Raw genomic sequence first — 15,276 nt, 5'->3', positions numbered from 1 at the left:
GACGTTATGCATTGATGTACAGGAAAGTAAAGTTTGGTCCATATAATTCAATTACATATTCTTTCCAGGGAAAGTTTTGAGACCTATAGAAAGGCTATTGTTATACCTCTACTGACCCCGGTTCCTTGTAAAAAGGTTAAATAACATGCTATCGCACATTTCGTTTAATTGTCAACTCACTAATATATTTCTAAAACAATAGTTAGTCATTAACATTAACAAGTCACTAGAATGATACAAAAATAAATAGGGTAAAATACACTATTTCACCCTGCGACGGTTGAGATGCCAATTACTGCATTTGGCACTTAAAAAAAAAAAAAAATAAAAAAAAAAAAATAAAAAAAAAATAAAAACTCGAAAAGCGCTCATCACCAGTAAGTGTGACTCTACATTCACAAAATAACACACACGTCCCACACAGTTGCACTCACTCAGAGCATTGTCGTGTAGGCATATTGCCACATTTTCCTGCTTTGTTTCAGGGAGATTGAAAAACTTTTGTGTGTTTATTGGTTTGCTTCGGCGAAAACTTTATTTTCTTTGGGCCGAAAAGTGACCGCAAAGGATTGAATTTAGAATTTGATCTTGGGTGACAGGGATAACTTTTCCACTTTGCTTTCTTCCCTTCGTTATTGTAAGTTTATCTTTCTCCTTTATTTTGGCAACTTTGTGTGTCGCTTTTGCTTAAATGTTTATGTTTATTTATTTTGATTTGAGATTAGGGTAGATTTTCCCTTGATCTTCGTATAAAAAATGATAAATGAGTAGATATCACATTAATGTTGAATTCTTATTTTCATTTTATCATGCTTTCCTAAGGTTTTATAATGAAAGGGTAAAGTGAGAGAGAGAGAGAGAGAGAGAGAGAGAGAGAGAGAGAGAGAGAGAGAGAGAGAGAGAGAGAGAGAGAGAGAGAGAGAGAGAGAGAGAGAGAGAGAGAGAGAGAGAGAGAGAGAGAGAGAGAGAGAGAAAGAGAGAGAGAGAGAGAGAGAGAGAGAGAGAGAGAGAGAAAGAGAGAGATAAAGAGAGAGAAAGAGAGAGACAGAAAAATGGGAATAGATAGGAGAGAGGAAAGACGAGAAATAGAAAGAGAGAAATAGATAAAATAGACAGATTGGAAGAGATGGAGTGAGAAATGTAGATAAAGAGAGAGATAATAAACACATACTAATATAAGAACAATTTATTATACAAGCTCAACAATTCACATTCCACGTCGTTAGCTGACAAATACTGAGAGCAAGAAATTCCTGCTAAATTTTATTAAAAAAGATACGAATATCCAGCCAAGCGCAACATGCAATGTGTGACACTTAAACAACAAATACATGAACAACAACACAAACATAAAACAAAACAACAATTATAGGTTAGTAACAATAGACAATATTGTTAAATAAATAATCGGAATAAATAGTTTATGGACACAGAAAATACTGCAGAGTGTAGTTTCCTCTGCTAACACGTCTAACTTAAACTATAACATCTTTGCAAATATACTGGCCTGGTATTTCAGTGCATGATGAACATGCATTCTTTGATTGCTTCTTTGCAAATGGACGTGTATTTCAGAGATAAGGAAACATCTGAAATTGTGATAACAAGGAATGATGATGATAATGATCAACAGACTGAGGGAAAGGGAGGAGGGGGGGGGTGAGGGAGGGACATTTTGGGTGGAGGCAGAGGGAAGGGGAGGGGTAGGGGAAGGGAAGGGGGTGTAGGGGTAAGGGGGTTTTGAGAAGGTTTGGGAACGATTGGGAAGAGTTGAGTGGGGGGTCAAAATTTATAATCTCTCATTTTTTTTGACTCTCTGGAACGATTACGAAAATACATTTATAACATAGCAGGTCTTCAAGAACTCAATATAAATTTAATAGCAAAATTTTAACAACCTCCTGTCGCTTGAAACCATACGATTTTCAGTGGAATTTACAATTAAACATTTAATATTTACCTGCATTTTGACTTCAAATTCATACTGACATGCCTACAACACGTGTCTATCATACTGCATTACTTCTGTTGTCTTTCAGAAAAACGCACTAAATATCAAACAAGATGATTTCCTTCCGCTCTAAAGAGAGGGTGAGAGAGAAAAATACAACATATATGTCTAAACTTCACTTCTTGTAACTGGGTCACGTTGTGATGATGGCCTAGTTGGTAGCTACGTTTGTTTTCTTTTCTTTTAGCGCGCTTTGTGAACCACGTTTGATAGCGCGACATGTGGACACGCTTGCTCGTACGCCTGGCACTCCTGTACCTCTAGGCCGTGTCGTGCTGCCAGCTGTAGGTTCTGTGCAGTTGCGGCGTCGTGGGGTTGTGCTACCGCTACATCCTCGTCCGTCACTTGGCTGAGAATTGGGTGGAAGAAAAGAGAGGGATTTAGAGAAGATAAATGGAACAAAAAAAAAAAAAAAAGGGACTGTCCTGGAAGTCAAGAAATAGGCAACACGAACCGAATCCTTAATCTGCTCTCATACTAAATCTTACTCTACGCCATACATCGTACCTGAACTCAGTTTTGTAACTCCAAAGGTAATCTAGATTACAGGTGCTAGTAGCCTTCTCCATGAATAAAGAAAGATAAGGCGACGGGTTCCAGTCCCTCCCATCTCAACATATTAGTGAAAAGATAATTTCGAGTTCATAATAAAATGGGCATTTCTTAGTATCCTCACAACGGCATTTCCTCGCTACTCGCTTGTTGTCTTGCACTCCAGCGTTTGTGCTTGAAACGATGCCTCTGATATGAAAGCGATTAGCGGGGAGGCTTAGTGAGGAATAGGAAAGAGAAGGACAGATTGGAGTATCAATAGATAGATATATGTGCATATATATATATATATATATATATATATATATGTTTAGGATCATTTATATATATTATATCTCTAGATATATTATAAATATAGGTTGATACCGTACCTGTCGGGCGCGGGGGGGAGGGTCAGGGAGCGGTTTTTTTTAATAAAAATAATTTAGTATATAGGTTAATAGTGCTTTACTATTAGATACCATCTTATCATATATATATATATATATATCCATACGCACACCGGGGACACACACACAGTACACACACTACACACAGCACACCCACACACACACACACAACACGATATATATATATATATGATATATATATATAGTATATATATATATAATACACACACCACACACACACACACACACAGCACACACACACACACACACACACACACACACACACACATATATGATATAAGTCTACTATATATATATATATAACGTATTTATAAGTCGGTGCGTATATATATACATGAAGATTATTAGTATTTTACCACATAAATTATATATATATATATATATATATGAGTATATATATGTATATATATTATATATATATATATATATATAATATCAATATATATATGATATATATATATATATAAGATATACCGAATCACACACAACACACACAGCCACAACACACACACACACACACAACACGACACACAACACATATATTCTTATATTAGTGAGTATATATAATATATATTATATATATATATTATCAGTTATATATACATACATTATATGTAATAACACACACAAATGCATGAGTTATATACCTATAAATAGTGAATATATATATAACATTGTATATATATATATATATATAGTACTATATATATATATATATATATAGTTATATAGGATATATATATATATATATATATATATATATATAATAAATAGATTGATAGAGATAGAGATAGAGATAGAGATAGATAGATAGATAGATAGAGAGAGAGAGAGAGAAAGAGAGAAGAGAAGGGAAGGGAAGAGAGAGAGAGAGAGAGAGAGAGAGAGAGAGAGAGAGAGAGAGAGAGAGAGATACAGAGAGAGAGAGAGAGAGAGAGAGACGGCAAGTATATGAGTAGACAGACAGGTAGATATATCAACAGGTAGACAGACACAGAAAGAGAAGCGAAAAAAAAAACAAAAAAACATGCATATCCACAGGCAGGCAGACAAAGCTCCCCTCATTCGACGCACCTCACGAGATGGGTGAGCGTGTCGACTACAGGCTTATTGGTGAGGTGAGCGTTGGGCAGGTGAGCTTCACACACCAAGCGTCGGCGACACTCCTCTTGCTCCACGCCGTAGTCAATGAACGCCTTCTCCAAGTAGCCCAGAATGTCTGCTACGTAGTCGTACCTGCTGTAGTCGTTCCCTGGAGGGCGAGGGGAGAGGGTGGGTTAGCTGGTGGAGGGGCTGGAGGGGATGGAGGGAAGTGGGTGTGAGGGTTTGGGGGAGGGGGAGAGGGAGGGAGGGTGGGTAGGTGGTCTGACGGAGAGAGAGAGAGGAGAGAGAGATAGATAGATAGATAGAGAGAGAGAGAGAGAGAGAGAGAGAGAGAGAGAGAGAGAGAGAGAGAGAGAGAGAGAGAGAGAGAGAGAGAAGTGAGAGGAGAAAAGAGAGTAGAGAGAGAGAAGGAGAGAGAGAGAAAGAGAGAGAGAGAGAGAGAGAGAGAGAGAAAGAGAGGAGATGAGAGAGAGAGGAGAAGAGGAGAGAGAGAAGAAGAAGAGAGAGAGACGAGGAGAGAGAGAAAGAGGGAGAGAGAGAAGAGAGAAGAAGAGAGAGAAATGAGGAGAGAGGAGAGAGAGAGGAGAGAGAGAAAAGAGAGAGAGTAAGAGAGAGGCAGAAGGGGAAAGGAAAAAAGGGCACGTGAAGAGGAGGAAAGCAAAGAGAGTGAGAGAGGAAGAAAATGGGAGGGGATGAAGGACGGGAGGGAAAGAGATAGGTAGATAGGATTTGCCTGGCAGCTGTTGCATGCTGAATACTTCAATGTATATACGTCACTGAGAGATGATTAGACGGGAGTGATTCGTGGCTGTGAGTGATGTCAATCGCCAGGGAAACAAATTATAGGCATTGTATTATTGTTGAAAAGGACTTAATGTGGTGATATGCACATTAGAAGATCATGTATAACATCCCTGCTACTTCAGATAAGCGCTTGTCTAAGACTTATGACAAAATCTGAAGATGGGGAATCTGCTTTTACTTTACTTTTTTTCTTTTGAGATAAATTGATGATTTAATGATATATTTCACTGACTTATACATATGAATAATTATAATATTGATAATGATAACGATAGTGGTGATGATGGTGAGGGTTATTATTATCATTATTATGCTGCTGCTGATGATGATGATGATAACACTGATACTGATAATGATATTGATAGTAATAAAATTATAATGATAGTGATAAACACGATGATTGTAACAATAATTACACTGGGATGATATTGATAATGATCAGTCTGATAACAATGATGATAACAATAATAAAGAGGAGTATGTCCAAGATAATGATAATACAATGATAATAATAATAGGTTATGATGATAATGATAATGATGATAATAAACGTTATAGTAATAACTAATAACACTCACGCAAAGACATGCCTGTTCTCAGTCTCTCTCTTTCTCTCTCTTCCTCCCTCCCTCTCTCTCTCCCTACCTCCCTCCCTCCCCTCCCTCCACCCCACCCCCATACACCCCAGCCCCTCGACCCAACACACAGACACACACAGACACACACACCAGTCACTCCAGCCCCCCTCCCCCACCGCACTCACACCCTACCCCCCCCCCCTCCCCACACACCTACCTGAGTACTCCCACTCTCCGCCAGACCTCCCGGTTGTAGTCGAGTAGTAGTAGAAGTACAAGACCAGCGCTGTCACGATGAAGAAGATCCCCAGCGCCAAGCCAGCCGTCGTGACCAGAGTGGTCGTGTTGTAGGCGTAGACGAAGAACCTGGCTTCGTCGACCAGGCTTCGCACCATCGAGAAGTCTTCGCTGGCCAGGAGGGAGCTCATTGCGGTCTGGAAGGGGGGGGGGGAGGCGGTCAGCCGGGGAATTGGGGGATGAGGGGAGGAGGGTAACGATGATAAGGATAATGATGGTGATAGTAATGATAATGATAATGATAATGTCAATAATGTTTAATGATAATGTTAATATTGGTAATAATGATCATGATGATAATGATAGAATATTAATACTCATAATGATGATGATGGTGATAACAACAACAATAATAATAATGGTAATAATAACAACAATAATAATAACAACAATAATAATGATAACAATAATGATAATGGTAATAATAATAACAATTATAATGATAGCAATAATAAGAATGGTAAGGTTAGTAATGTTATAATGATGATAACAGTAATGATGATAATAATAATAATAATAATAATGGTAATATATGTAATATTAATACTTCCACCTCACACACACACAAAACACACCTCCCACACACGGAAAACACCCACACACATGGTCTCTCTCTTTCTCTTTCTCTCTCTCTCTTCATGTCTCTCTCTCTCTCTCTCTCTCTCCCTCTCTCTCTCTCTCTCTCTCTCTCTCTCTGTGTGTGTGTCTTCCTATCTCTCTCTCTCTCTGTCTCTGTCTTCCTATCTCTCTCTCTCTCTCTCTCCCTTTCTCTCTCTCTCTCATATGAATAAAAAAATGGACGAAAAAGAGTGAATGAAGAAAGAAAGGAGGAGTGATTTGCAGAGCAATAAGGAATGTACAGGGTGTGTTTGTGGTTATGTGTGTGTGTCGGTGTTTATGTGTGCGTGCGTGCGTGCGTTTGTGTGTACATGTAGGCCAATCGGTCGGACTCGCAAACATGCTTAATCATTCACATTTGTTACTTTTCTGCGGGCGGCAAAGCAGAAAAAATGAAGTTAGTTTCTCACGTAGACACAGCATTGGACACTGAACCGACCAGTACTGTCACCCACTTCGCTTTATTGTGGAGAAAGTACATTTCTCTCATCAAATGTGATGGTAATATTTGTCTCGTAAAATTAAGTTGATGTAGACTCTTTCCCAGACATGGAACTTCATCACGGCAGCATGCATATAGATTTACTTTTGTTTCTGTATATATGTGTATTAGTGTGCCTATATATATATACTATCTATATATAGTTATATAATATGAATTATATTATATTATATATATATATATATATATATATATAGTATATAGAGAGAGAGAGAAGAGAGAGGGAGAGAGGAGAGAGAGAGAGAGAGAGACAAGGATATCCTATATATATTTATACAATACATATATCTATATATATATATAGGTATATATATATATATATATATATATAATATATATATATACACACACACACACATATCCATCTATATGTATATATATATATGTATAGATATAAACACACACACACACACACGCTTCCCAATCCCTCACTCCACTACTCCAACCACACACGCCACCTCCCCACCCTCCTCCCACACACACACACCCACACCTTCCATCCTGCCTCCCCCTCCCCCTCCCCCTCCCATCCGCCCATGTGCGAGATGCTGCATGAAATCCCAGCAGCGAGATGGGCTCTAATGAGATCCAACTGCTCGGGAGGACATTACTGATGGCCCGCTGTCCATCATCCTGACAGCCGTCCGCCATGTCTGTCGCGTACGGGTCGGCTCGCTAATTATAATAATGGTGTGCGTTATTGGGGTTCTTGTGGATACTGACAGCGTGTTGGTATGGCAAGCTGTCTGTCTCCATCTCACTCTATCTGTCTGTCTGTTTATCTCTCTCTCTCTTTCTCTCTCTCTCTCTGTCTATCTATCTTTCTCTCTCTCTCTCTTGCTATCTCTCTCTCTCTCTCTATCTCTCTCTCTCCCTCCCTCTCTCCCCCTCTCTCTCTTTTTTTCTCTCTCTCTCTCCCTCCCTCTCTCTCTCTTTTTCTCTCTCTCTCTCGCTCTCTCTTGCTATCCCTCTCCCCCCCCCTCTCTCTCTCTCTCTCTCTCTCTCCATTTATCTGCCTGTTTGCCTGTCTGTCTGTCTCTCTCTTTCTATTTATCTGCCTGCCTATCTGTCTCTCTCTCTCTCGCTCTATTTCTATCTGTCTGCCTGTCTACCTGTTTATCTCTCTCTCACATACAAACAAACACATCTATTTACAAAATGGTATTCATATACGTATATAGACAGAAAGATAAGAAAATAGAGATCTAAAGATAAAAAGAAAGCTGAACTACAGAGGCCCGACAAAATCACGAACACAGCTCGTAGTAGACCAAAGCATCGCCAATAAATAAAAAGCAGGCACCTCGATTCTCTACAATATATAGGTGACAGAAAGAAAGCGAAAGCGGAAGAGAGAGAAAGAGAGAGAGGGAGGGGTGGAGAGTGAGAGAGAGAGAGAGAGAGAGAGAGAGAAAGATATACATATATATAGATATATATAATATATATATAATATATATATTATATATATATTTATGTGTGTGTGTGTGTGTGTGGTGTGTGGTGTGTGTGGTGTGTGTGTGGGTGTGTGATATTATATATATATATAATATTATTATAATATATATATATATATTATATATAATAAAGAAGAGAGAGGAGAGAAGAGAGAGAGAGAGAGGAGGAGAGTTAGAGGGAGAGAGATGCGAGGAAAGAGAAGATATATATATATATATATATATATCTAAATATTAGTATATATATATATATACTTATATATATATATATATAAATATACATAGAGAGGAGAGAGAGAAGAGAGAAAGAGCGAGAGGGAGAGGGAGAGAGAGAGGAGGGAGACGAGGAGGAGAGACGAGGGAGAGAGGAGAGAGAGTGAGAGAGGAGAGAGAGAGGAGAGAGAGAGCGTGGGGATAGATAGTAGATAGATAGATGAGAGAAAAATAGGAGAAAGAGGAAAGAGAAAGGCAAGAGGAGAGGAGGATGAGAGAGAGAGAGAGAGAAAGATATATATATATATATATATATATATATATATATATATATATATATATATATATACATATATATATATAGAGAGAGAGAAAGAGACAGATAAATAGACAGATAGACAGATATAGAAAGAGAGATTTTGACATAGATAGAGAGTTCGAAAATTAGAAAGGTAGAGTCCGCCCTATTTAGAACCGGCCACAATGTCTTGGATTCGACCACCTGTTGCAGCAATGATTGCACGAAAACGTCTTGCATAAATAAAAAAAATGGCGACCAAGAATAGATGATAAGGGCGAAGACCGACACGAGGCTAACTAAATATGTGAGGTTGGATGGAGTGGAAAGGAGGTTGGGGGGGGGGGGGGGGGGTGCGGGGGGGGGGGGGGGGGAGGAGGCGAGAGAACCAGATGTTCAATAACAAAGGAAAGTCACAAGTTGAAATCCCAGGGGGGAGGAACAAGCAGGCCTGAGACAAAAGTACGTATTTCTAGTCAGTTAGCTGCGTGGGACTTCAGTGTGCAGACGGAACTATCAAAAATATGTGGACTTTTAAAACATGATAATCAATTTTGATCCAGTTCCTCGTAGACCGAAAAGGACAGGATGAGAGAGAGAGAGGAGAGAGAGGGGAGGAAGAGAGAGACGGAGAGACGGAGGGACGAGAATCGGAGAGAGATAGTAGGACAGAGAGAGAGAGAGGAGAGAGAGCAGAGGAAGAGGGGAGGGGAGAGAGGAGAGAGAGAGAGAGGGTGAAGAGAGAGAGAGAAGAGAGATGATGAGAGGAAGAGAAGAGAGAGGGGAGGAGAGACGAGAGAGAGGAGAGAGCCGATGAGAAACGGAGAGATGAGAGAGAGAGAGAAGCGAAGAAGAGGATGAGGACGGAGATGAGAGAAGAGAGAGAGGGAGGGAGACGAGAGAGGAGAGAGAGAGAGAGTATGAGAGAGGAGAGAAGAGAGAAGGAGTAGAGAGAGAGAGAGAGAGATGAGGAGAGAAGAGAGAGAGAGAGAGAGGGAGAGAGAGGAGAGACCGAGAGGATGATAGATATATATATATATATAATATATATATATTTTATATATATATATATATTTTCATATATTATATAGAGAGAGAGAGAGAAATAGACAGATAAATAGACAGATAAATTGTCCAGATATTGAAAGATGGGATAGTTTAAGTGGACAATATAGGAAAAAGTAAAAGAGCAGAGGGGGAGAAGAGATTTTATTTTCTGGGACAATCATCAGATGAGATTTTGACATAGATAGAGAGTTCGAAAATTTAGAAAGGTTTAGATAGAGTCCCCCCCGCCCTATTTAGAACCGGCCACAATGTCTTGGATTCGACCACCTGTTGCAGCAATGATTGCACGAAAACGTCTTGCATAAATAAAAAAAATGGCGACCAAGAATAGATGATAAGGGCGAAGACGACAACGAGGCTAAATATGATGTTAGATGGAGAGAAAGGCAGGTGTGGGGGGGGAGGCGAGAGAACCAGATGTTCAATAACAAAGGAAAGTCACAAGTTGAAATCCCACGAGAAAATGAATGGCTGAGACAAAAGTACGTATTTCTAGTCTGTTATCTGCGTGGGACTTCAGTGGCAGACGGAACTATCAAAATATGTGGCTAAAACAGGTTAATAATTTTGATCCAGTTCCTCGTAGACCGAAGGAAAGAGAGAGAGAGAGAGAGAGAGAGAGAGAGAGAGAGAGAGAGAGAGAGAGAGAGAGAGAGAGAGAGAGAGAGAGAGAGAGAGAGAGAGAGAGAGAGAGAGAGAGAGAGAGAGAGAGAGAGACAGAGAGAGACAGAGACAGAGACAGAGAGAGACAGAGACAGAGAGACAAAGAGACAGAGAGAGACAGAAAGAAACAGAGAGAGACAGATAAATAGATAGATAGAGAGAAAGAGAACTACCCCTCACTCCCCCTCAATCCCCACCCCGGCTTCAACACACACACACGCACACATTTAAAGGAACACGATCAGCTGATTCCGGGGACATTAATGAAACGGACCAAGCAATCACGCTGTGCATCGGTGTCACTCTGATTGGCTGGGTGGACTCCGTAATGAGAAGTGACTCAATCTCGGTTCGCTAACTTGGGATGGGCGCCCGAGCACTCAGATTCGGTCATTATGTTATTTATCAGTGGTAATACATACTACTTGGGGTGTGTTTATTACATGGGCGTCCTCACACACACACACACACACACACACACACACACACACACACACACACACACACACACACACACACACACATATATATATATATATATATATATATATATATATATATATATATATATACATACATATATATATATGTATATGCACACACACATGGTTAACGTTACCGCTATTAGCATTATTATTATCATCATTACTATTATCATTATCATTACCATCATTATCCGTACTTTTGTTTTTACTATTACTTTTACATTACCATTACCATTATCATTTTTGATAATATTATTATCAATAACACTATTATTGCCATTATTATCATAACTACAATTACTATCATCATTTTAGTAGTATTTATTTTCTAATTGCATTTCTTTGCATTTTCGGAATTTCTAAAGTAAATTTCAAAATAAACAAACAAAATCGACTGATGGATCGCGTTATGATATCCAAGATGACGTCACGAAATCTCATTTATTACGGATTGTTCACCCACATTCTTGTTCTCTTTCCATATTCTTATTCTCTCTCTTACTCCTCTTTCTTCTTCCCCCTCTCTCTCCTTATTCTAATTCTCTTTTTTATCCCTCCCTCTTCCCCCGTCTCTCTCCTATTCTTTCTATCCTCCCCTACGCTCTCTCCCTCCTTCCCCCCCCCCCTCTCTCTATCCTGCTTTCTCCCTCGTCTCTTTTCCTCTCACCATCTTTTCATTCCGTGTTTTTATGCGTGTGTGACAGTGCAAGATGGATGAGAGACAGGCTATGAAAGAGAGAGAGAGAGAGAGAGAGAGAGAGAGAGAGAGAGAGAGAGAGAGAGAGAGAGAGAGAGAGAGAGAGAGAGAGAGAGAGAGAGAGAGAGAGAGAGAGAGAGAGAGAGAAGAGAGAAGAGAGAGAGAGAGAGAGCGAGAGAGAGAGAGAGAGAGAGAGAGAGAGAGAGAGAGAGAGAGAGAGAGAGAGAGAGAGAGAGAGAGAGAGAGAGAGAGAGAGATAACAGGAGAAAGAGAGAGAGAGAGAGAGAAAGAGAGAGAAAGAGAGAGAGATAATAGGAGAAAGAGTGAAAGAAAGAATGAGGGAAAAAATGAGAGAAAGAGTGATAGAAAAAGAACACAAAATAAGCTAAAAGGAGAGATAAGAGAGCAAAGAAAATACAACAGAATATCAAAGGCGACGAAATTAGGAACACAGACACCAAGGCGACGGCAGCGAACAGCGGTGACAAAGGCCTCGGAGACTAGAGTCGCGTCCATCTTCCTTATTATGTCATTGGTGTCACTTCACCGCCTCCCCCCCCTTCCCCCCCTCCTCACTTACTGACTTGCTCCCCACGTCCCCTTGCCCCCTTTCTCCCCACGCCCCCTTGCCCCCTTTCTCCCTCCTCCGCCTTCGAGGGGTGGCTCCCACTACCATTTTCCTCCCTCCTTTCCTCATGGGGCCGTTTCCCGTTTTTCCTCCATTCTTCTTTTATGGAATTATTCCCACTGACCTTTCCTTTCTTCTTGTTTTCCTCCTTCGTTCATGGAGTCACTCCTCCCTTGTCTTTTTTTCTCATTTTCCTCCTCTCCTCTCCCCTTCTCCCCTTTCCCCCATTTCGCCCCTCCCCTTCCCCTCTGCATGATCATTGAAATCTGACTCTGTAGCCCCCCATCCCCTTTTACATAGCTTTGTACTCAGCCCCTTTTCTTCCCCCTCCCCCCTTCCCTCTTTATTCCATCACGTGATTCCCACTGTCAACGGATAAAGGAGGACATCACGCTGATGTGCATGGCGAACGGCCCAGGCTCTCTCTCTCTCTCTCATGCACTCTCATTCACGCATTGTAGGCCAGGCGATATGGTGCATGTATGACAACCAGTATGTGTGAATGTATATTTATGTCATGTGATTTGACTGCGCTTGAGTTCAGTTTCCCAAGCTCATTTGCATGTTATGATGTGAATGAATTGCGAATGAATATGTTGAGATTTTTGCGTGAGGTAGTTATGTTCTAAGATACATATTTATGAATCCTTTCGTTAATTTCAGTGACACTAAATCTTCGTATAATAAAATAATGATACGGGGATATTCTCTCAATGTATATTCTCTCAAAAACAATATCAAAGAAAGCGAAAATCATATTGGCACTATTAATCACAAGCTGTTTACTACACTAACGACCATCGACAACAAAAAAAAATTGGCAACAGGGCCCATTCCACTCCGCTCCTCCTGCCCCATTTATGAAAGAAAAAAAAATACAATAATTCAACGGAGATACAATAATTTGGCCTTAATCTGGGGATGAAAATATAGTACGTGTATAGAGAGATATGTGTTAAATACTGCCCCTTTGTTAGTTCGGCTCAATGGGAATAATAAAAGATACTCATTGTTCTGGTATATTTGTCAGCAGAATTCCACAAGTCATGTTCCCTTTGGCACTCCTGAAGGGGCAGGGGGCAGGGTATGGGTAGCGTGTGGGGGGTGGGGCATGGGGGAACGGGGGATAACAGCATATTTGTAATAACCTTTGACGCGGTTGACAATGGGAAAGAATAACTGATGGCTTATTTATATTTCCTTGTGGGGACGCGGGACTTCGTAAACAAGGGTCGAGACACACTTCAGAAGGAGGTGAGGAGGATCCTAAGTGAAACTCAGACACGAAGGGAACTACGTATGGGCAGTGTAACCACTCTCCTTTGCTCTCTCTCTCCCTCCCACCCACCCCTCTCTCTCTCTCTCTCTCTCTCTCTCTCTCTCTCTCTCTCTCTCTCTCTCTCTCTCTCTCTCTCTCACGCACACACACACACATACACACTCACACAGACACATATACATATACATACATACATACATACATACATACATACATACATGTATATATATATATTATATATATATATATTATATATATATATATATATATATATATATACATATACATATAAATACATATACATACACACATGCATACATACATACATACATACACACACACACACACACACACACACATATATATATATATAATATATATATTGTATATATATATATATAATATATACATATATATATTTATATATATATATAATATTTATATATATATATATATATATATATATATATATATATATAATATATATATATGTATATATATATATATATATATATATATATATATATATATTATATATATATATATAATATATATATATATATATATATATATGCATGCGTGTGTATGTGTGTGTGTTGTGTGTGTGTGTGTGGTGTGTATATAATACATATATGTATATATATATATATATATATATATACTACATATTATATATATATATATATATATATATACAGATATATATATAGATATATATATATATATATATATGTGTGTTGTGTGTATGTGCATATGTATAATATATATATATATATATATATATATATTATATTATATAATATATATCATATTTATATATATATTATATATATTATATATATATATATTATATACATATATGTAGGTACATGTATGTATGTATATATTTTCATTGTATATAAACATACATATATATACATATCACACACACACACACATATATATATATATACGAATAAATATTTTTTTTCTGTGTGTGTACATATAGACACACATCTCTCTCTTCGATACGCTTGATCGTAGATGAGGCTGATGGCTCCTCCAATTTCCCTTCGAGACAGGACACTGGAGTCATGAGGAAGTTAACCATTACTAAATATATGGGGCGCTACATCCGGGATATTTACCGGAAGGAACTGCACTCCCGATAATTAAGATACCGGTTTTATGATTGTAAATGTTTATCGTACGAAGCGAACAACATTAGTATGTTTATTGGTTTGACTTTTTGAAAATTAAGATGAAATGAATGAATAGCGGATGGAAAGAGAACAAGAGATGTGGGAAATCAAAGAAATATTAACTAATATGTGTTCATGTTTTTTTTTATATATGAAGAAGTGATGAACAGGGAAATAAAAGATATAGGAAACCCAAAAATAAAGTAATAGTATTATCAATCTATATGTATAAACCAAACTAATATCTAAAATTTAATCCTATAGAAAAAATGCGACAAAAGAATATATCCTTTTCTTTTTCGCCTTACACAAATACCGAAAGAAATAACTCTAGACTGTAAGTTCTGAATGTCCAAGGTTATATTCCTTCCGTTGCCAGCCCGACCTGCCCTATTTCCTCTTCCATTTCAGAGCATAAACTCGTTTTCGTC

The 15,276-nt window shown here is 38.7% G+C and overlaps 1 protein-coding gene across 1 annotated transcript in view; it reads right to left on the bottom strand.

The window, feature by feature from the left end:
* Window positions 1-1,171: 1,171 nt before the first annotated feature.
* LOC122266251 (uncharacterized) overlaps window positions 1,172-15,276 on the bottom strand; it is a 20,303-nt gene continuing 6,198 nt past the window's right edge. Inside the window, exons 2-4 of the mRNA XM_043035887.2 lie at window positions 5,677-5,893; window positions 4,048-4,225; window positions 1,172-2,360 (exon numbers count right to left, since the gene is read on the bottom strand). Coding sequence (XP_042891821.2) covers window positions 2,195-2,360; window positions 4,048-4,225; window positions 5,677-5,887 — 555 coding nt within the window. The 5' untranslated portion in view covers window positions 5,888-5,893 and the 3' untranslated portion in view covers window positions 1,172-2,194. The remainder of the gene's footprint in view (window positions 2,361-4,047; window positions 4,226-5,676; window positions 5,894-15,276) is intronic.

This window comes from Penaeus japonicus, unplaced genomic scaffold (genome assembly GCF_977035675.1).
Source record: "Penaeus japonicus unplaced genomic scaffold, GWHDUDI00000001_assembly GWHDUDI00000038, whole genome shotgun sequence".
NCBI lineage: Eukaryota > Metazoa > Arthropoda > Malacostraca > Decapoda > Penaeidae > Penaeus > Penaeus japonicus.
Note: the sequence above shows the minus strand (reverse complement) of the source record. Positions and strands in the feature narration are given on the sequence as shown.